Genomic DNA, 23691 nt, shown 5'->3' with positions numbered 1-23691 from the left:
CAATTCTCAGGCCTCAGCCTCCTGAGTAGCTGGAACTACAGATGTGTACCACCACACCCAGCTAATTTTTCTATTTTTAGTAGAGACGGGGTTTCACCATGTTGGCCAGGCTGGTCTTCAACTCCTGACCTCAAGTGATCCACCCATCTTGGCCTCCCAAAGTGCTAGGATTACAGGCATGAGCCATTGCTCCTGACCAATGCAGTTTTATTTCTGTATGTCTCATGTCTTTTTCCTCTGTTCCTCCTTTATTTAGTAAGTGAGTTTTTTTCATTGAATGAAAATGATAATACTTTTCATTAGAAAACGTTGAATGTTTTTCTAATGTAGCATTTTAGTTTCACTAATTATTTTCATTAACTTTTTTTGAGGTTCTTTTAATGGTTGCTTGGTTGCCTTAGAGTTTACCATACACATCTTGTCAGAATCAGCTTCAGACTTACAGTAGCTTCATACAGTGATATATAGAAATATTACTCCTATGTAGCTCTATTCCCTTTCTCCTTTTTTTGTGGTACTGTTATACATATTACATCTTATTAATGATGCATATCAAACAATACATTGTTACAGTTATTACTTTACCATTTGTCATCATCTTCTCAGACCATTAAAGATTTGCTCTCACTCACCTCCTTTGTGTATTATTGGCAACATATTACACATATATTACATTTCTATGTTATAAACTCAACAATGTGTTTATATTATTTTAAGTCAGTTATGAGAAGAAATGAGAAAAAAATACGCATTTACAAAATGTCTTTAATAATTACACAATTACCTTTACTGGTGATCTTTGTGTGGATTCGAATTACCATCTGGGATCACTTGCTTTTCAGCCTGAAGAATTTCCTTTAGTATTTCTTCTGGAGGGTCGGCTAGCAACAGATTTTCTCAGTTTTTGTTTATCTGGGAAAATCTTTATTTTACCTTCGTTTTTGAACAATACCTCTATCTTCAAGTTAATACTTTTTTTTCAGTTCAAATATACTATTGAGCTTTTCCAGTAAGTTTTTTATTTCAGTTATTGTACTTTTTAATTCCAGAATTTCCATTTGGTTCCTTTTTATAGTTTCTATCTCTAATTATATCCTCTCTTTGATGCGCATTGTCATCAATACCTTTCCTTTCCTTCTTTTTCATGCTTTCCTTTAATTCTGTAACCGTATTCATAATGGCTGCTTAGAAATCTTTTTTGTTATTGTTGTTAAATCTGACATTTGGTTGCTCTCACAGGCAGTTTCTGTTCCTTCCCCCGCCCGGCTGTTCCTTCCCTCCCCCCCAGCCCCCCGGCACCCCGCTGTAAGAGTCATACTTTCCTATTTCTTTGCATACCTCATCTGTTTTTGTTGGAAACCTGACCTTTCAGATAATATATTGCAGCAACTCTGAGTGCTGCTCCTCATTCCCCAACCCCCTTTCCAGGGATTCTTATTACGTGGCAGTGGTACTGGAAAGACCCATCCACTCCTTCCCTGACCACACACACCCAGCTATGAAACGCCACAATTTGCCAGCTGATTGCTCTGATGTTTTCAACAATTTCCTGGTGGCATAAATGCTGTACAAAATAATGCAATCAGATTGTGGCTCCTTTGAAGGAATGGTTTTCTGAGATATCTGTTTGATACTTGTTCTGACCCCAGGAGCGCTTCTCTCAGTTGTCGTATTTCCTAGTTCTCCCCTGCATACTACTCTGCCTACAGTCTAGGGTGTATCTTCATTAGATCCACAAATCTCTTCCCCATTGCCTTTCACCACAATTTCCTCTGTTCTTAAGGGCACCATTAAATTTAAACTACTTTATACTTTGTTGCAAATGACAGATTAGGGAGCTACCTGTTTGAAACAGGGCTCTGAGGCTTGGGATAATGGCAAGCTTTTCTCTGAGTGACACTTCTGCCCTAGGAGCTGAGTGCTTGGTTGAGCAGGTAGAGTGGCAAACGATGGTACTGTAGCCTGAGGTCTCCTTACCTGCCTCTTATGGCATGGAACCACGCCTTCAGGAACCAGAGGAAGGGCTCTTTTCTCAGTATTCTCAAAACATCATACCCAAGGTAGAGTCTCCGTTCCATAAGTGGAAGTTGGGCAAGGAAGGGTCTTCCCACTTCTCAGCTGCACTCAACTGGGACTTGGCCTCAGCAACAGGCAGCAGGGGCAGGATGAGAAAACTAAAGTCTTGCTCCTGCACCTCACTGGGAGCTAGGTGTTCTTGACTGCAGGAATCTGGAGTAGATGCTCAGTTCGCCCTCACTGAGCTGGGAGAAAGAAGGGAGGGGCCAGTCTTGGTTCAAATACCACAGACTGTCTCCCCTCTATTACCAAATTTTTGTAGATTTTCCTGAATAGATGTTTCTTTTGCCATTTGCTCTCAGGGCCATTACTAGAGACTTTAAATGTGTGTGTGTACATGTGCGTGTGTGTACATATGCGTGTGTGTGTGTGTTTTAATAATTTTTACCAGTTTCACTCAGTGAAACTCCTCATACTATCATACCACAAGTCCAGAATCTCAATGCAATTATATATTAGGTTGGTGCAAAAGTAATTGTGGCTTTTGCCATTACATTTAATGCTGTTCCTAGAAATGTAGGAAACATAGGAACAGAGCTGTTCCTAGAAATGTATGCAGCCAATTATACATGAAAGAAAGAAATTGAGCATTAATCACTAATTCTTGAATTCTACTAGAATACACCCACATCACAAAGACTTATATACATACCACAAGATAGTAGCCTCACCAGTTAATTCTAATGCTAATAGAGGATGCACCAAATACAGTAGGAAAATGATTGTTTGACTGTACCAGTCTAGAAAAAAGAAAAGAGCAGTATGCCTGACTGGAGGCACTGCCTTTCTTCTATCAGTCACCCTGAATGTGTCTTCTTTATCGTAGTTATACTATAGCCACCCGTCCCCCACTTTCTACATTATTTTATTTACTAAATTCTTTATAACTTCATTGGAAAAACTCTAGAAACTTTAGTTCACTTTTTTTTTTAATTCCCAGATGTATTGTAGAAACTGAAAATTTAGAAGAAAGAGTAGCTGTGGTGAGTCGAATAATTGAGATTCTACAAGTCTTTCAAGAGTTGAACAACTTTAATGGTGTCCTTGAGGTTGTCAGTGCTATGAATTCCTCACCTGTTTACAGACTAGACCACACATTTGAGGTAGGTTTCTACATGTGTTTTTAAAATGAACTTTCATTCCCTATTATAAACATTAGATTTTTAACAATTATTATCTTTGATTTTTAAATGTTTCATTTGTCTTTTCAGGAGATTAAAAGACTGAATTATCTAAGTTTTGTAATGAATTGGTTGCTTTTTAAAAATTAAGCATTCCTATTAAAATGTATTCACAGGTCCCAGCCTAAGGTAGAAGAAGAAAAAACTTTTGGCACTGAATTTGTAAGATAATGTAAATTAAATGTTCACATAATTGTGTAAGGAATGACATGATAAACTAGATCTCTCACACACACACACACACACACACTTTATACTGAGGTCTATGAAGACAATTTATTTGAAGCAGTGTTACAGTCATAAAATCAAATTGATACTGTTGTATTTGGGCCTTTCTGTTAGCCTAGCTTTTTTTTTTGACAAGACCTTTGATTCCTATTGTAAACTTATGCCTCCTATTTTTTTTTTTTTTCCTTATAGCAAATACCAAGTCGCCAGAAGAAAATTTTAGAAGAAGCTCATGAATTGAGTGAAGATCACTATAAGAAATATTTGGCAAAACTCAGGTCTATTAATCCACCATGTGTGCCTTTCTTTGGTAAGTATTTCTGAATTTTTATTGCATTTCTGGATAAAACACTTATTTCATTAAATGGCTGAATAATTACATGTGTAATATGCCAGCAGAAAATACTTGTCTGACCAATATTTAGCACCTGAAACCCTTTAGAATTTTTCTCATTAAGACTTAAGGTCAAGTCTAATATACATTTCATTTTCTATTTTCATCTTAGGCAGCCATTAGATATTATATAATACTTGTGTTTTTATATTTATAAAAGCCTTTTTATTGAATTTTAATAAACTAAATACAGCAGAGGCATATTTATAACCATTTTTGTAAACAGTTTCACATGGCTAAAAATCATAGTGTGCCTGCTGTGTCTTTGGGCCCACACCTCTGGCACATCAGAATTTTAATTCTCTTCATCCTCTCTTATTTTTCCCCATCTGCATCAGAGGAAGGAAGTACCTTTTCCTTCCTTGTTAGGACTGAATCTACCACCTGAATCTCCCTTTCTGTAGGTTCCTCTACCTTTTTCCATTCTTTATTTCCTGTATTTTCATGTATTCAATATGTCTTTCCTACTCTTGTCTTTTTTCTGCCTGAGTATATATATGCCCTGATGTTCCTTCTTTTGAATGCTTATAGAGATTATGGTCTTTCTCTAGTCTCTTTAGTATGTGCTATAGTTTCTTCTAGCCTTTTCCTCATCTATATCTATTTTTTAATATAGTTTCAAATTCCACTGCATATAACAGTGTTATGTCCTGATACTTTTAATATCTTTTCCCACATTTTATTGTTTGGCCTTTATAGCAACCATTTTTGTATTTACTTCTAATCTTTTTGCTGTGCACATGGTATATAATTGTAATTGTATCATGTGCATATTAAGGTTATTCACGTACCATATCTTATTTTTTTGTATTTTATTAAATAATTATTTGTAATGGCTGCATAATATTCCATAAAATTGGACAATTTGTTTAACCATTACCCTGTGATTGGACACATTGTTTCCAGCTTTTTTGCTTTCCAAATAATTTTCTGATTCAGATTTTCATTTATACTATTTTTCTGTATTTGAAAATATCTTCTTGAGATAGATAACCAGAGGAGGAATTACAGTAGTGCTCCCATCTCCATGGTTTCACTTTCCACGGTTTCAGTTATCCATGGTCAACTGTGGTCTAAAAACATGAGATATTTTGAAGACCACATTCATGTAACTTTTATACAATAGATTGTTATAATTGTTCCATTTTATTATTAGCTATTTTTAATCTTACTGTGCCTAATTTATAAATTAAGCTCATAGGTATGTATGTATGTGTATATGCATGTATAGGGTTTAGTACTATCCATAGTTTCAGGTATTCACTGGGGATCTTATCACCTTTGGATAAGGGAGGGACTACTATACATAGGTCAAAAGGTGTCCATCTTTAAACTGTTGATATGTATTTTTAAGTTGCTTTCTGAAAGGCTGCCATGAGAAGTGTATGGCATTTAATGCTGTCATCAAGTGTATGACAAAGGAAATTTCATCCCATGGTTTCCAATTTTGGATGCTACTTTTTTTTTTTTTCATTTCTGTTATTACAACTACTAAGCTATTTGTAGCAATAATTTCCATTCTTTGATGACTGTGGAGATTTTTTTTTCAAACATTTCTTCAATATTTGCATTGCCTCTTGTCCATGTCCTTTTTTGTATCTCCTGCAAACAGTCTGCCTTGTACTTTTTATTCATTGACGTGTATTAGATTTAAATTCTACCATCTGTCCTTTCTCATTCTGGTTTATATTGTTTCTAACCTTAGAAAGTTCATATAATCTAGTAATTTAATAATCATATTTTCCTCTCGCTTTTTTATGACTTTCAAAATTATATTTAACTCTAATATCAAACTGAAGTATCTTTGATATCTTATGAAATACTCAAATTTATTTCCCCACCCAAATTATTTATTTGTTAATCCAGGTTTACTGAATGATTCTTCTTTTTCCCTGTTTACATATGGGACCTCCTTCCTTTTTTGTTGTTGTTTTTTGAGACAGAGTCTCGCTTTTTCACCCAGGTTGGAGTGCAGTAGCTGCCGTCTCGGCTCACTGCAAGCTCCACCTCCCGGGTTCACGCCATTCTCCTGCCTCAGCCTCTGAGTAGCTGGGACTGCAGGCACCTGCCACCACGCCCAAGTAATTTTGTATTTTTAGTAGAGACAGGGTTTCACCGTGTTAGCCAGGATGGTCTTGATTTCCTGACCTCACAATCCGCCCGCCTCGGCCTCCCAAAGTGCTGGGATTACAGGCTTGAGCCACTGTACCCGGCCAGGGACCTCTTTCTTTAATATGTATTGTATCTCACTGACTTCCTATACCCCTGCCACAGTTTTAAGGATTGTCACTTTATAATCAGTGATTCTCAGCAGGGGGCAGTTTTTGCCCCCCTGGGGAACATTTAGCAATGCCTGGAGACAATTTTTTTTAATTGTCCTAATTGGGATGGTGCTACAGGCATCTAGTGGGTAGAGGATAGAGATATTGCTAACATACTGCAATGCACAGGACCCTTCCCCATAGCCAATAAGTATCCAGTCCAAGAAGTCAGTGGTGCTGAGACAGAGAAACCCTGCTTTATATAGTGTTTTCACAGATGATAAAGAGTTGTTTCTTCAGGGTTTCTTCAGTCCTTTTTTTTTCTTGGCCAATTTTGCCTGTTTATTTTTCCAAATGAACTTTATAAGTTTGGGTGGAGGGAGATGACCCCAAATGTAACTGGAACAATCTATCAATTAATTTCTAAAGACTATTTATTATATTTAGCATTTCCCCTTATTATTTTTCCTGGGTATTTTTGGTTTGAATGGTATTCATTCAGTTACCTTTAACTCCAAGAATTTTTAATTTCCTTGGGTTTTCTAAATATTTAATCATGTTTACAAAATATAATACAGTGTCTCTTCCTTGGACCTGATTTCTGTGTTATGCCTTACATAACTGGTCATTAACTTCCCAAACAAAGCTTTAAAAATAATGGCAGAAATAAGCAGCTTGTTTTAAACTCAGTTTTAGCGGGGATAAAGTATAATTTTACTACTTGCTCGATTAGATGGTTTTTATCCTTTTAAGAAAGCATCATTCTTGCTATAGAATTGCTTCATTTCATTATTTTAAAAATACTAGCCTTCAATTTATATCTACAAACATGTTTTTTTAATTACTTCTATTTGTAATATATGTTTCTCATTTCTGTTTTTACTTATTTGCTTTAATTTACTTTTTTCTTCAGAAAGATAAGGTCTTTTTGATAAGATAAGATATGCTTTTTTAAGATAAGATATGCTGCTTTTATGAGGTTTAAAAAAAATCATTATTAATTCCTAGTTTTCCTGAGGACTTTTCCCCTACCTCTTCTTTTTTTTTTTTTTTTTTTTTCCTTTTTTGAGACAGGGTCTCACTCTATCACCCAGGCTGGAGAGTACAGTGGCACCATCTTGGCTCACTGCATCCTCCAGCTCATGGGCTCAAGCAGTCGTCCCGTCTCAGTCCCCCAAGTGGGAGGAACTACAGGCACAAACCACTATGCCTGGCTAATTTTTTAATTTTTTGTAGACACAGGGTTTCACCAGGTTGCCCAGGCTGGTCTCGAACTCCTGAGCTCAAGAGATCCACCCACCTTGGCCTCCCAAAGTTCTAGGATTACAGGTGTGAGCCACCATGCCCAGCCTGACCCTCTACATTCTTGATAATACTGAGTTCATAGATTTTTCTCTTCCTGGTAAAATATTAAAGCCTTTATGTTTTTGCTTAAATATGTTGACTATGTTACCAGTTCATTCAAGGGGAACTGGTAAGGCTCTGGATATATCTGACGTTATATTATTCAATCTCTCAACGCATATTTCTTGAATACCTACTAAGTACCAGGACTACGTTAGGTGCTTAGAAAAGTGAAAAATACACAGTCACTATGCTCACCTAGCCTATAGTCAGGCTACTCATGATGTCCTGTGGTCTCTGGTACACAGACATGAAAAGAAACCTCAGGATCCATTCACTGACTCACTATTTGGCCCCTGCTCCTCTGTCATCCTAATGGCGGGTATTTATTCATACAAGCTGAAACTGTCCAAAGTCTTCTCTCAGATCTTTATAAACTTAACAGATCTTCATAACATGTTCTCTCTTTTTTTTTTTTTTTGAGACAGAGTCTCGCTTTTATTGCCCAGGCTGGAGTGCAGTGGCGCCATCTCGGCTCACTGCCACCTCTGCCTCCCGGGTTCAAGCGATTCTCCTGCCTTAGCCTTCCAAGTAGCTGGGATTACAGGCACCCACCACCACGCCTGGCTAATTTTTGTATTTTTACTAGAGATGAGGTTTCACCATGTTGGTCAGGCTGGCCAGGCTGGTCTCAAACTCCTGACCTCAGGTGATCCACCCGCCTCAGCCTCCCAAAGTGCTGGGATTACAGGTGTGAGCCACCACACCCAGCCATAACATGTTTTTAAATGAAGGAAGGAAGTTTCAGACCTACTTTAGAGTATGATTTCATAAGGTGTTTTAAAGTGAGCTGTGTGATTTATTGAGTGAATACAAACATGTAGGTAGTTTGATAGGCACACAAAGTTTAATAGGTACAGCCTATCTGCCAGCCTTCATACACCTTTCTTCTTGCTCATCTTCCTACGGAGCTTCTGCTCCTTTAAGGTAGTTTATCTACAACTGACCCTGGTCAGTTTTGGTGCCCTGTATTTGCTATTCTTAAGCTAAAAGTTATCAGTCTCTGGAGTTAGACAGCCTTTTGTATAGTTCTGACCCAGTGGGTAAAGCCAGATGTTATTGCTGCTTCTGAATTCCATCCTGTCTATATGGTAGTTTATAGAAACTCCTTCCAGATTCTTTTCCTAAATTCTGGATACTGGTTTTCAAACCCCTTCTTTGGGGGAGGGTCAGAGATAGTACCTGATACTTCCTCTATTATTTTACAAGCATTATTCCCATCTTTTGCTGGCAGTACCACCATTTACAGAATAAAAGTAGGGCAGTTACTCCTTCCAACGCTCTGCTAGATGTTTCAGGTCTGTAACACAGTTTTTCTCCATAAACTAAAATATTCTGATAGGTAGAATGGATAGGTGGGCTAAGAAATGAATTTTTTCAGCCGGGCGCAGTGGCTCACGCCTGTAATCCCAGCACTTTGAGAGGTTGAGGTGAGTGAATTGCTTGGGGCCAGGAGTTCAAGACCAGCCTGGCCAACATGGCAAAACCCCATCTCTACTAAAAATACAAAAGTTAGCCAGGCATGGTGGTACAATTCCTGTAGTCCCAGCTACTCAGGAGGCAGAAGCAGAAGAATTGCTTGAACCCAGGAGGCAGAGGTTGCAGTGAGCCAAGATCGCACCACTGTACTCCAGCCTGGGTGATGAGGCGAGACTCTGTCTCAAAAATAGAATTTTTTCTAAGGTAAAAGGATGTACCTTAATCAGGTTTGTCATCAAACATCCAAGCCTTTAGCATTGACTTTGCCCTTTGCTTTTACACAGCTCTGATCTTGTGTCCTCCTTCTGTTATGTGTAAATTTGCTTTGTCTCCATTCTTGCTTTCCAGCTATTTTAGAATTGATTCTCATATCCTGGCCTATCTATTAAATACCTCTCTTCTATTTTGAAATAATATACTTCTTCATTCAGTCAAAAACATTTGTTGAATGCCCCTATGTGTTATGCCCAGGGCTACATGCTAAGCATAGACAAATAAAATACAGTTCCACAGTTTCTGCTCCCTTGAAAGAGCACAGAAGTAAGTCACAGCACTGTGTAGTAAGTATAACACTGTATTGCAGAAAAGTGTAGAGTGAAGTGTGGACAAATGCTATAGAAGCCTAGAATCCTAAGCAGCTTTGTCCTGGGAAGGATGGAAAAGAACAGCAAAAAGGTGAAACGTCAGCCTTTTTCTTTGTCATAATGCTCTGTTTTCCCTTTTCCCTAGAAGAGCTGCCTCCAGAAGTAGGGTATGTTAAATGATGTACTGAAGTACAGGAATAACCAGACTTTCTATTTATATATTTTTAAAACACGAAAAAAAAAAACCTAAGCTTTACTAGTATATAATTCTCAGGTTTATGTTATACATACATACATATATGCTATGTTTTTATTAAACTATATATGTGTATATAAGGAGAAAGCGAGGATACGTGCTTAAATATTTTTTACTGATGCAGCCTAAGATCAAAGTTGGGACACCACTGCTGTGATCATTTGTTCTTTTAGCTAGCCATCAGTTAGGCATAAAATAATTTCCAAATTTCACCCCGAACGGTACCAAAGTGCTACTTATAAGCATTTTCACAACTTCATTCAAGTGTGCTTTCAAGAACAAAGCTGTGAGTCTTCATTCCCACTGCCCCCATTTCCTCCCCAAACCAGTTAATCACTTCTTGGGGAGTCTACCTCTTAAATATTTATCCACTCCCAATTATCCCCATAGATACTAGGGCAGCCCTCATCATCTCACCAGGACTATTGTTAGCCTACTAACTGCTCTTAACTCCTTCCAACCCATCTGGCTTCATAGTACAACTATAGTAATCCTTCTAGAATGCAAACAAAGATCCTTATAATTCCCTAATTATCTCCTAGATAAAAGTTAAGCTATTTAACAAAAGGCACTTCATGACCCAGTCCAAGTGCTAATACCTAAAACTCTTCACAGATGGGCCATCAGTTTGTGACCAAGGTTGATTTGGGCTGCCACTGAAATGCATACTCTTATGAACATGTTTGTAAGACTGAACACTGAGCTGAGTGGATCATGCAACTTGTGTAGAGGAGAGTACAAATGGCCGAAAGTAAAAGCCAAATGACAGGCAGATGTGAAAATAAAAAAGCCTGTGCTTACTAGAACATACAGTCACTTTGTCTTATGAATGTATCACCAGGCATAGCCTAGGTGCTGAGAAATAACCAAGTAACTAACGCACTTAATAACTGGATCCTTTTAAAAACCAAACGGGCATTGATGTCAGTTAGATTTCATTATTGCTGATCTGTTCAATATTGATTTGGATCCTTTTATCTTTCCAAGGATGTGGCCAAAGATTTCTGTGGTATGCCTCTACCACAAAAGCATTTAGAAGTACAAACCCAGCCCTTGCCTATGTCTATCCTCATACCCTGCCACTCTTTCTCTACCCCACACACCAAACCCCTATGGTCTAGCCATACTAAAGAGCAAATTATCTCTATATATGTCTTTCAAGCAAGCTTCATCATGAATCAGTGCCTTTATACACATTGCTGCTTTGCTTAGACTGCTCTTCTATCTTATTCTACTCATTACACTTCTCATTTTTTGAGACTTTTCTAAGCATTATCTCATCTGTGATGCTTTTTCTAATTCTCCCAGCTCAAGACAGAATGCCTCCTTTTTGCTCTCACAGCATCTTATGCATTACTACTAATATAGCACCTCCTAGTATGTAGCACTTAGCAGATTATACTGTAGTAGCCAACAGTTCAAAGCTCTGGATCCCTGAGGTCAGGAACTCCTTAAGCACTGGACTGCTGGAGGTCTTCCTCATCTTTGTACCTGCAGTACCTAATGCAGGACTTGGCTTACAGCAGAGAATCCCTACACGTGTGGGGAGTGAACGAACTCAGATATTCACACTCCTTTTTTCTCCCCAAAGCATCGTAATCAGTACTTTAGGGGAAAAGGTAGAAGCATAATATTAGGGCAAGATGCAACAACAGCATCAACAATCACAACCATGGCTAATGAATACTTAACTTTTGTCAGGCTCTATTCTAAGCTCATACGTATATTCACTCATTTGCTTCTCACAGCAACCCTCCTGTCCTCACTTTACAGATGAGAAAAACTGAGGCACAGAGAGACTAATTAAGCAATTTGCACAAGATCACACACACAGGCTGATCGCGATGACTCATGCCTGTAATCCCAGCACTTTGGGAGGCCAAGGTGGGTGGATCACCTGAGGTCAGGAGTTCGAGACCAGCCTGGCCAACATGGTGAAACCCCATCTTTACTAAAAATACAAAAATTAGCTGGGTGTGGTGGCACATGCCTGTAATCCCAGCTACTTGGGAGGCTGAGACAGGAGAATCACTTGAACCCAGGAAGCGGAGATTGCAGTGAACCAAGATCGTGCCATTGCACTCTAGCCTGGGAGACAGAGTGAGACTCCATCTCAAAAAATAAAAAATATAAAATATAAAAAAGTACTAATAAGATCACACACAAAGAAAGCAGCAGAACTGCTTCCAGAGCCTTTATGCTAGAAGAGAAAGTGCATGTTATTTTGTTCATTCTCCTCCTCGTCCAGTGTACGACTGTAGTGATGGGGAAACAGGAAATCAATTACCAGGTTGCCACTAAGTCTAGAAACTACTGAAGACCAGAATTTACAAAAATTGTATGCAGTCCTGCATTTGACAGGCTTGCAAAACCTTCCACATTTCCATGAGTAAGCCTGTCCAAATAGTACTACTTCTCAATTGCAAATCATAACAACCTCTTGTGGGGCCGTCAGAGCTGACTAAGCAGAAGCCATGATCCTCTGAATTTAGTATTTTTCCTGTTTGCCAAAAATTATGTGTCATTAGTGACGAAGTTATTCTTAAAGTTCCTTTAATAAAACTGATTTATATCAAATAACAATGGTTTGGAGGGGGTGTGTCAGATTGATTATTCTTCCTAACAAATCTATTAATTTTATTAAACTTGGCCTCCCTCCCTTTTTCTTGGATGTTTATAAAATTTAAGTCTTTCACAGATACTTTCTCTTAAGCTGCTGTTTTTCATATCATGGAAATCTGAGCCTTGATTCTTTTGTTATGGCAATTGAGATGGTACAGTGTAATATACCCACAATTAATGAAACAGGAAAAAAACTTGCATTTTCCTTCTTTATCCTTGAAATCATTCCATTATATCTTCTAGGAATTTATCTCACTAATATCTTGAAAACAGAAGAAGGCAACCCTGAGGTCCTAAAAAGACATGGAAAAGAGCTTATAAACTTTAGCAAAAGGAGGAAAGTAGCAGAAATAACAGGAGAGATCCAGCAGTACCAAAATCAGCCTTACTGTTTACGAGTAGAATCAGATATCAAAGTAAGTTGATTACTTAAAGATTCATACTTCTGATTAAGTTTATAAACTACCTAATAAAAGGCAGGTTTATTTTATAGGGGAGAAAAAGTAAAATAAACCTTAAAAGAAATAATTCAAATTTACTTGTATTAAATGTTTTCGTAACTTTCCATGAATTTCAAACTGAATTTATAATTTTTAATATTAATATTTTTTTCTTTGCATTTATTTTAGAGATTCTTTGAAAACTTGAATCCGATGGGAAACAGCATGGAAAAAGAATTTACAGATTATCTTTTCAACAAATCCCTAGAAATAGAACCACGAAACCCTAAGCCTCTCCCAAGATTTGTAAGCATTTGTATATTCATATTTATTTTACAGTTAAATACTTTTTTCAGTTGTCATCTACATCTGGTGATATCATTACTACCATATGTGTTATATAGATTAGTTTTCCATAAAGGTATTCAGGGATGAAGTATACATGTGATAGTTAAAAGTAATGAAAAAGTACTTAATAATTAATGTCCAGGAGCATCCCACTTGTTTCCAAATAAATGAATGTTAATATTAATTTGAGTAAATCCTGATATCAAAGATGATGAAATTGAGCAAATATTATGTAAGTTTTTAATTTTTTTACCCCAAAAAATGTTATTTAAGATTTTAAAGACAGGAAATTTAATGAATTTATACGAATTCACTTGTAACAAATATATCTACTTATGACATTTTAAAAGTAATGACTTATTACAGCTTTCAACCATGAATCATTAGCCATAAAATATCAAGTTTTGCTAACAATACTTTCTTGGGAAAATAAAGTTTACATTGTTTTTCGTTACTTGTCAATGCCCAGCCAAATTTATGTACAGAATCACAAACTCACTGATTTGACTGTGTACTCTCTTGTTCATAAAAAAGTCAAAAGTCTGCCAGGTGCGGTGGCTCGTGCCTGTAATCCCAACAGTTTGGGAAGCCGAGGTGGGTGGATCACCTGAGGTCAGGAGTTTGAGACCAACCTGGCCAACATGGTGAAAACCCTGTCTCTAATGAAGTACAAAACTTAGTACAAAACTCGCGTGGTGGCGAGTGCCTACAGTCCCAGCCACTTGGGAGGCTGAGGCAGAAGGACCACTTGAACCTGGGAGGCGGAGGTTGCAGTAAGCCAAGATCGTGCCACAGCTGTCCAGCTCCAGCCTGGGAGACAGAGCAAGACTCGTCTCAAAAAAAAAAAAAGTCAAGAATCCTGAATTAAACATAGATGGCTTCTAAGTGACCAAGATAAATCACATAATGTCTTTTAATTAAAGTGTATGCAATTGCCTGACAGCAACATTTCTCAAGCCCTTGTTCAGTTTTTAATAAGCTGGATTAAAAATAGAAAATGAGAAGTAGGTATATAATCTGCTCCAACGAAGCACTCTGATATAGCACTGAGAAATGAGTTTTATTGCAAGGAAAATGCAATAGAACATACATACATATACGCAAATGAAAATTGGGCAATTTAATGCATTTGTAAATATCTCAAATGGTCCTGATGGGATCACTGTATTACAGAATAGGAAGGTATTATAATTCACAGTGATGATCCTGGCTTTTCAGCAAAGTTAAATTTGCTCAAAATAGTCTGTTTTAAAAACCAGGGAAATACACAATACATTTTAGAAAAACTTCCACCCAAATATATTAAAATAACAAATACTCTAGTATTTATAGGACTAAAACTTAGTTATTTAAAGAAATGCATTCTTTAACAATTTAGATAACCAGGGCTTTAGCAAAATAGAATGTTAACGCTTTAAATTTTCTACTATTATTTGAATAATTATGTCCTTATTAGTGAATTATGATTTTCCTATATATTAGCTGAATTTTACCAGGCACATATAGAAAAACCTTCCTTTCTACTCCACTATTTAAAGTATTGTGTTTCTTTTGATATGTCTACAGCCAAAAAAATATAGCTATCCCCTAAAATCTCCTGGTGTTCGTCCATCAAACCCAAGACCAGGTACCATGAGGCATCCCACACCTCTGCAGCAGGAGCCAAGGAAAATTAGTTATAGTAGGATCCCTGAAAGTGAAACAGAAAGTACAGCATCTGCACCAAATTCTCCAAGAACACCGTTAACACCTCCGCCTGCTTCTGGTGCTTCCAGTACCACAGATGTTTGCAGTGTATTTGATTCCGATCATTCGAGCCCTTTTCACTCAAGTAGGTGCAAAAATTCTAAGTGCATTAAGGTATTTGTTAGTATTATACATGCTAGAGGTAAAAAAGAATTTCTGTTATTTTTGTGTATGTGTGAACATGTAGATGAGTCAAATGCCATTTCAAAAGATAACATTATAAAAATACAAGACAAATTCTAAACTCCACCAACTTGAAATTTCTTAAAAATCTGCTGGAACAGCCCTCTTTAAATGTATTATACTTTAATGAAAGGCCTAGTGGTAAAATTGGCAGCTGAAATTTCATTTGAGCTTTGCAAATGCATTCCTCTTATCCAGAGGAAACTAAGATCACTCTTAAAATCTGCAAGTAATTTTAGTCCCATGTTTCAAATGCTGCCTGGCTCCAAAATTATTATACAGGCTGAATGTCCCTAATCCAAAATCCAAAATGTTCTAAAACCCAAAACTTTTTGAGTGTCAACATGACGCTCAAAGGAAATGCTCATTAGAAGATTTCAGATTTTTCGATTAGGGATGCTAAACCAGTAAGTATGATGTAATATTCTGAAATCCAAAACACTTTTGGTCCCAAGCATTTCAGATAAAGGATACTTAACATGTATTTGAATACTAGCCAGGGTACACCATCTACTCCCCACCAAATTCTTTAGTAGCTTTTAATTTTGTAATGTATCAGATTTAAGCCCTTTTTGTCTACCCAGTGGTCCCCTAATGGTATATATTGGTTGCTAATACACTGTCTATGCTTTTCAGTGCAGCAAAACAAATCTCACAGACTGCACATTACTGCTTATCCACCTCTTATTTCTAAACCAGCACTGTTCTGTAGAAACATGTGAGCCACATGTATAACTTCAGATGTCTAGTAGCCACATTAGAAAAAGCAAAAATAACTTTAATACATTTTATTTAACCCAGCATATCAGAAATATTGTCATGTCAACATGAAATCAATATAAAAATTTATGATTGAGATATTTTACATTCCCTTTTTTTGTTCCAAATCTTTAAAATCCAGTGTGCATTTTACACTTACAGCACATCTCAGTTCAGACAAGCCACAATCAGATACTCTGTAATCACGTGTGGCTAGTGGTTGCCAGACTATACAGGTCACCTTTTGAAAGGCTACCTTTTCAATCTAGATCACCATGACCATTTCCACATGCTCTTGCCATTGGCTGTCTCAGCGCGATGTGCTAATCAAGTTCCCTCTAATATTTGACATACTAGAATCTAATACTAGAGGCAGCATGACATTATTATGGGGGAGGAGGTTGAGAAGCACTAACCTCGAAGTTAGAATTTCTGATTTGTCATCCCACTCTGCTAATTAGCTTTCTGATTTAAGATAAAATACTTTTTCTGTGCCTTCTGGGGGTCAAATTCAATTTGTAAGATTCTCTCAGTTGGAAGAAATATAACTAAAAATATACTTAAAATAATTCTTTGGTAGTGTATTATTTCGCAATGTGGTCCAGAATCCTGTTTGTTTATTCCTGTAGTATACATACATTTGTAGTTACCCAGTAGTCTTTGTTGTCTTTGGGCCATCTAAAGTATATTTGGGCTGGGCATGGTGGCTCACACCTGTAATTTCAACACTTTGGAAGGCCAAGGTGGGAAAATCACTTGAGGCCAGGACTTTGAGATCAGCCTGGGCAACACAGCGAGACCCCATCTCTCCTAAAAAATAAAAAAATTAGCTGAGAGTGGTGTTGTACACCTGTAGTCCCAGCTACTTGGGAGGCTGAAGTGGGAGGATCGCTTGAGCCCAAGAGTTTGAGGCTGCAGTGAGCTGTGATCATGCCACTGCACTCCAGCCTGGGCAACAGAATGAGACCATCTCAAAATAAATAAAGTGTATTTGTCTTGAGAATACTATGACTTGGCAGTATTTGGTGACTGAAAGTCATGGAGTCATTTTTTTTTTTTTAATTTTATAAAATTTTTGGTAGAGATAGGGTCTCGCTGTGTTGCCAAGGCTGATCTCAAACTTCTGGCCTCAAACAAACCTCCTCTCTCAACCTTCCAAAGTGCTGGGATTATAGACGAGCCACTGTGCCCTGCCATGGAGTCATGTGACACACATAGTAAGCCGTCAGATATATTTGATAAGTTCAAATAGACACCAAGTAAAAAAAGATTCCCATTTATTCTCCCCAACTTGCCAACCCCCTAAATTAAGTAATGAAATGAAACCAGCACCTTTTCAGTATATCTGCCTTAAAATCATTATTTATTCTGACCCATTTAACTGCAGGATTTTTTTCCCTAGAGCAGACAGCTATAGGTCTATATCATTAAGTATTCTCAATGAAGCCACATAAAAGCCATCAATTGCAAATTCTACTTCTCTTTAAGTAGCTAAAAATGAAAGTGGTGGAAAAACAGTAAATGAGCATATTAAATTCTCTACTAGTGCTGAATCGTTAAATGACTAGCTAAACAGCGAAGAAGAAATCATTCTAGAATGCAGTGCTCTGGATCCTGTTTTGTTACAGTTATAATAGTATTAAGTTAACAGTATTAATTTTAACAGCTGGACAGCTGGAGAAAACATTGTTTCAGGAGTTAGGCTTTGTAATCTTAGACTTGAGGGTTTTCTCAATTTCTCTCTGTTTATGATAAAGAAAAACCCTATTACTACTCCCTTTTGTTTTTGGTTAAAAACTGAACATAACTGATTTTGAAATCAAATAACGAGCATAATATAAAGCCACCCATGTGTTCTGCTCATCCCTTACTTAAAACCTGTCAGCTGCCTTTGTGTATTAAAAGTCTCCTCCATGTGCTTTTGTCTTCACTTTGGCCTAATAGATCTGCGAGTGCCAGAGGATCACCCAGAGCCTCCAACTTGCTACCCACTGGTTTGCCACCATAGTGAATACCTACTTCCTTGTTTCCCTCAGGGCCTGGCAGAAAAGAACTGCCTTGACTGCAGTCATATGTCATCCCAACATATTCTACTCAATACAAAGCAGTACAAAGTTCCATTGTTTAAGTTATTCAAATGGCAAAGTTTGACTAGAATTTTGTTTTATCAGTTATAATACTATTCTTTTTTTACTCTTATGGTTTTTTCCCAAAATAATCTACTTTTAAACCTATAATTATTCTTTCAGCCAGTATCTGCTGCATATCTTACTCCTTGCTAAACACTTACACGTCTTCATTGGGAAAGCTTGCAGTCTTACTGAGAGATTAAAAATAATAGTACAAAGAGATTCACAGTTAAATGCTAAAAAAGTGGTGAAGACATAAATACTGGAGAGGCTTATAGAAAGATGACCTCAGAATGGGCAAGAGTGGTCATGGAAAGCGTTGTGGTAAAGAAAGGGCAGAGAAGTGGCCACATACTTAGCGCTGCCACATATATATTCAAAGCCCTGTTCCACACCTTGCCCTGGCCAGGTCCACCTTTGAGGTAATGATGACAGTTGCTGGGAAAAGAGAAAAGACCACTGGCTTACTACTTGTTTCTGCTGCTGTAATAGAGAGGAGAAAATGATGAAATGCTCTTGTTACCTTCCTGTTTGAAGATTGCCTGGTCATAAAAGGGAGTCAGAAGTCTGACTTCTCTATCTCTACCCCTTAGGGGACCCTTTAACAACAAAAAGAATGTATTACAAGTATGTCAAGCTGATACACAAGGCTTTTCCTCCTGGAAGATTGGTGTAAGGTGATGAGTTTCTAATCCCAAATATATTTGCATTTACCAGGCTTTTGTGAGTTTAAGAAGTTGTCTATCATATCTTTTTTTTTTTCTATAGGAAAATGCTTGTTTCTATCAAGAATGACTCCTTTATAAACTGGGGAGTATCTTTAAGAGTGGTTTCAACCCTGACTGTATAATATAATCTGTTGAGGAGCTTAAAAAAAATATGGGTCGGGCACAGTGGCTCAAGCCTGTAATCCCAGCACTTTGGGAGGCCGAGACAGGCGGATCACGAGGTCAGGAGATCGAGACCATCCTGGCTAACACGGTGAAACCCCATCTCTACTAAAAAATACAAAAAACTAGCCGGGCATCACTGATGGCAGGCGCCTGTAGTCCCAGCTACTCTAGAGGCTGAGGCAGGAGAATGGCGTAAACCCAGGAGGCAGAGCTTGCAGTGAGCTGAGATCCGGCCACTGCACTCCAGCCTGGGTGACAGAGCGAGACTCTGTCTCAAAAAAAAAAAAAAAAATGTAGGCCCAGCCCACACTAGACTGGCATTGGTACCTGGTATCAGTGTTTTTTAAAAACTTCTCATAGTATTCTAACGTACAGCTAAGATTGAGGACCATTTGTCATCTGGGATTATGCTTAATAAATTAACAGTGTTTTTTAAATTAATTAGATTTCACTCCTAAGTCATTATCAGTAAATTTGCTCAGTATCTAACTGACAAGAATTTCTAGCATATATTTCTTGATTAGAGCATGTAAAATTCTAAAAGAATTTTTATAGTATTTTCCAGGCAATAAGACCAAACAACTAGTGCCCTAAATTTACCAAATGCGTAAGTCTAAGCCTGTGCTATATATATATATATATATATATACACTCAAAGCCAAGTTTACATCTGTGTACACAAGTGTGCATGCATATGTATAATTGTTCTTTCAGAAAGACTACAGTTTTAACAATCATGAGCTTTGTGTTTTGATTTTACTCCTATTCCTGTATTGTATTAAGTGTACTATCATGTTCTTGAGGCATATCTCCAGGAGATTTCTTTTCCAAGAAAAGTGGGACATACATAAGTGGGTAAACGCTAGAGCTAGATACTCGTTTAATCTCTATTACATCAGATCTCTGGCTCCCTTTTACAACCAGGCAGTCTTCAATTATAGGTGGCTAACAGGGAAGAAAATCATTGGCAGAGCAACAGCTTCATGTAATTTCAGAGTATAAAAATTAATTTTAATCTTCTGAAAGGTAGTATTAGAATTAGCTAGATTGCTACACTTAGGAATCACAGGTTCCAAATAAATATCAGTATATATGGAAATTAAATAATGGAACAGATTATTTGAAATTAGGGCTGCCTAGAAAATAAGACTACTGTATCTACATAAACAAGTTAACAGAAGTCATGCCAGCTAAATCTGGAATGTGAGATTATCTTCCTTCTGACCAAATATACTTGAATAAACTTAATGTTCCAAATTATGTGAGGGATTGCCTATTGTGCAAAAAAAAGAAAAAAGAAATCTGAATTTTTAAAAAATCAGCACAGTCTAGTATTATTTTAGTCTCTTGGATGTTATAACGTTATCTGTTCCATATGTTGTTAATATGAGATAGTGTAACAGAAACACTATATTGATTTAGAATCACTATAAATCATCTAGCCTTTTGTCTCAATTTTCCTACTTCAATGCTCTTGGGGCTTTCGCTTTTGATTTTCGATTTTTTCCTCAAAATAATGAATATTGTTGAAATTAGACTTTCTAAATTTAAATTTATCAGAATTTCCTATGTAAAATGAGTCTAGGCACCAAATGTTTAATGACTTTAAAAAAAGTTTATGACTATAAAAGGAAAAACCCATATATCACTTTCAAGCTTGTTATATAAAACAAAGTGCTAGTTATTTTGTGATGAGACTGTATACCCCAAGAACATTTTTGAAAGACATATAATTAGTAACTTTTTTATTTTTCAACTTATATAAAATAAATTTATTACTTGTTTCACAAGTTTGACTTTTCAAAATAAGCTTTAGTAATTGGCATATTTATATACATCCAGCTGAACTTTTTGCTTGAATTGGGTTTCTACATTTGAAAAAGTCTTTCAGTAATATAGGATTTTTTTCATGAATGTTTTTCATTTAATAATTATGAAATCAAGTAAAGCTAAAAGGAATCTTTTAAATTCCCAATATGATACCAGTTTTTTCTTCTCAAAAGTAAGTAGTAATGAGGTTTTACTATAAACTGTTACAGCATTCTTTCAAACTAGAATGACAATAACATTTTCATCCTAATACAAATTTTTGCAGATGAGTTGAACATTATCAATGAAAGAAAAAAAATCTACTTTTTCTTGTTTCCTTTCACAGGCAATGATACCGTCTTTATCCAAGTTACACTGCCCCATGGCCCAAGTTAGTATATTTGGTTTAAGACTCATAATTCTTGCTTTGGCTTTAAAAATCAAACCGAGTGTACCCTTTCCTGCTAAACTCTTCTTGGGCCTGGCAGCATTGGTACCTTGCTTGCAACGTCCTAGAAGTGAGGCCTTCACTTGTGCTATCTTTTGATCATAAGTGATTTGCTTAAATTTATATATTTTTCATGCTTTTTATAAAACCTTGTTTCTCTCTTAAAAGAACATATTAAATAAGTGGCTTCCACATTTAACCATTTCTTTTTTCCAACTATAGAGTTCTAAATATATTTTAATGCTCAACTCTGAAAAAAAAAAAAAAGCAAGAGCATGCATGCGCGTATGGGAATGCTGGCAGCTATGCAGTTTCTAAATCACAAAATATACTTAGCCTGATGGCAGGACAGATTATAAACAACTGTTTTTGACTTTAGAAGAACTTTCTTATAATTGTAATTATTCAAAGTATAGCCTAAATACTGATAAAATAAAGTTCCATTTTAATGTTAAGGTAAACTAACAATTCACTAAATTCCACTATTTTAATTATTTTAAGCTAATTAATTTTTTTTTTTTTTTGCTGTCCTTTCATACAAGTAATTTCAAAATGTATACAATGGAAAATACTAGTTACAAGCTGAATTAACTGTATATTCTTAAGAAAAAAGGTAGGTGATCAAAATGTTGATCATTTTAATAATATCAGTACACAAAGTACTCTTTAAGTTCTATATTGTTACAACATATGACAAAATAAAAAGCTTAATGCTTAAAGGGAAAAAAACTGCCAAGTATAATTTTGAACGATGGTTTATTTTTTTCACATCTTTTTTTTTATAGTGGGTATAAACTAACAACTAACCTAAGTGTTGTTTTCCAAAGTGTAAATTTATATGCCTACTTTATGTTCTTGCTACCATAAATGTCTGTAAGAGAGGTTCCAATTAGCAGCTTTACTTACCTTTTTGTGCCATTTCACCAACTTATTCTTAAATCAGATTCACTAGATTTTAGTGTAATTTCTGCTTTCATTGTCAGGGCTGCCTCCATTGTCTTGAATAGTGCCATCACCGTTAAAAGTATTTGGATTTAGAGTATAATGAGCCTCTTTTTGCTTACAGGCAAAGGAGAGCCTATAACTAAACAAAATAAGGAGAGGCCCCTCACCTAGACACTATGATTCTTTCCCTTGCATCCTTTGAGAGAAATGCTAGGGAGAGACATTGCAGAGAGTGGTTAAGAGCACAAACTCTATTCCCAGGGACTATCCAGTAAGGTGGGGAAGTTGTATAAATTCTAATAAAATCAAAGAAAAAAATGAACCCAGTATAGAGTCTAAATATTACCATTCCAAAGATTTTCAGTAGCTCACTGTCTCCCAGACATCTAAGAATCAGACCCAATTAAAAATTTCAATAATAGAGTAATCACAGGAATGTTATTTTGTTCAGGCAAAATAACAGAATACCTTAGGCAGCTTTTTTCTAAATATTCTGCTAAAAAATGCATGCTTTTATGGCAGTTTGCTTTAATGAAATACTATTGGGTATTGGTTTATTGAACTGCTTTTGGTATTTCTACACATTACTTTTAATCATAAGCAATTTCCAGCTAAGACTTTTCAAGATAAATAAATGAAATAAAATTCCTGTGAACTTCTTAAAAATTTAACATCCTACAGGATCTGCTTCTGTATCATCTATAAGTTTAACCAAAGGCACTGATGAAGTGCCTGTCCCTCCTCCTGTTCCTCCACGAAGACGACCAGAATCTGCCCCAGCAGAATCTTCACCATCTAAGGTAAAGTAAGAAATCTTGTTATGTAGAAATTGGAATCATTACAGTTACATTATAATAAACTGCTTATGTCTAGTTTAGTTCTCACTGGGATAAGTTAACATTTCAGAGTATATAGGCTTAATAGTTTAAATAAGGATTACATATAGATTTAGCATGCAGTAATGTTTCTTTTCTTCTGAAGGTAGTTTTTTGGTATGCATTCAAGACCCTTGTAAACCTAAGGCTATGGTTATTTTCAGGAAAAAAAATAAGTTTTATTATATAAAGTAAGAGGAATTTGGTTTCAAGCAGTTCTTTAAAAACATAAAGTCCTGAAGCTTTGTATGAAGACACATTATAAGTCAAACTGTATCTTGACATATGCTAAAATTTACTTATCTGAGCCCTTAATAGTAAATCTGACATACTTTTAAATGGAGTTTTCATGAAAATTCTGGGTTTGGAAGAGACCCTAAAGGCTCAAAATAGCTATTTCTACTTAATTTTTTTTGGGGGGGTGGGGGGCAGCTGTTAACTTAATTCATTAGTTCTTAAGCTGTCCAGAGTGCAGAGCACCAGGGTAAGTCAAGACAAGACACTCTTTGTAGAACTTCATGAATGTTAATATAGTTAATTTAAAATTATAAAATAGGCAATTTATGCTAAATTAGAAATGATCTTTGATTGATTGATAAGCTAAGTCAGTAAGCAGTAGCAAACAACAAAA

General features: G+C 36.4%; 1 protein-coding gene across 2 annotated transcripts in view; it reads left to right on the top strand.

The window, feature by feature from the left end:
- The window catches only part of SOS1 (SOS Ras/Rac guanine nucleotide exchange factor 1), a 149324-nt gene that overhangs the window by 120425 nt on the left and 5208 nt on the right, over window positions 1–23691 (top strand). The window contains exons 16-22 of one of the 2 annotated variants that reach the window (XM_023216292.1): window positions 3017–3179; window positions 3678–3795; window positions 12729–12901; window positions 13115–13231; window positions 14840–15104; window positions 21139–21183; window positions 22867–22985. In XM_023216292.1, the coding sequence (XP_023072060.1) occupies window positions 3017–3179; window positions 3678–3795; window positions 12729–12901; window positions 13115–13231; window positions 14840–15104; window positions 21139–21183; window positions 22867–22985 (1000 nt within the window). The remainder of the gene's footprint in view (window positions 1–3016; window positions 3180–3677; window positions 3796–12728; window positions 12902–13114; window positions 13232–14839; window positions 15105–21138; window positions 21184–22866; window positions 22986–23691) is intronic. The other variant, XM_023216293.1, reaches the window with a different exon arrangement.

The sequence above is a fragment of the Piliocolobus tephrosceles genome, chromosome 15 (genome assembly GCF_002776525.5).
Source record: "Piliocolobus tephrosceles isolate RC106 chromosome 15, ASM277652v3, whole genome shotgun sequence".
NCBI classification, from domain to species: domain Eukaryota; kingdom Metazoa; phylum Chordata; class Mammalia; order Primates; family Cercopithecidae; genus Piliocolobus; species Piliocolobus tephrosceles.
This window is presented reverse-complemented; position numbering and strand designations above follow the sequence as displayed.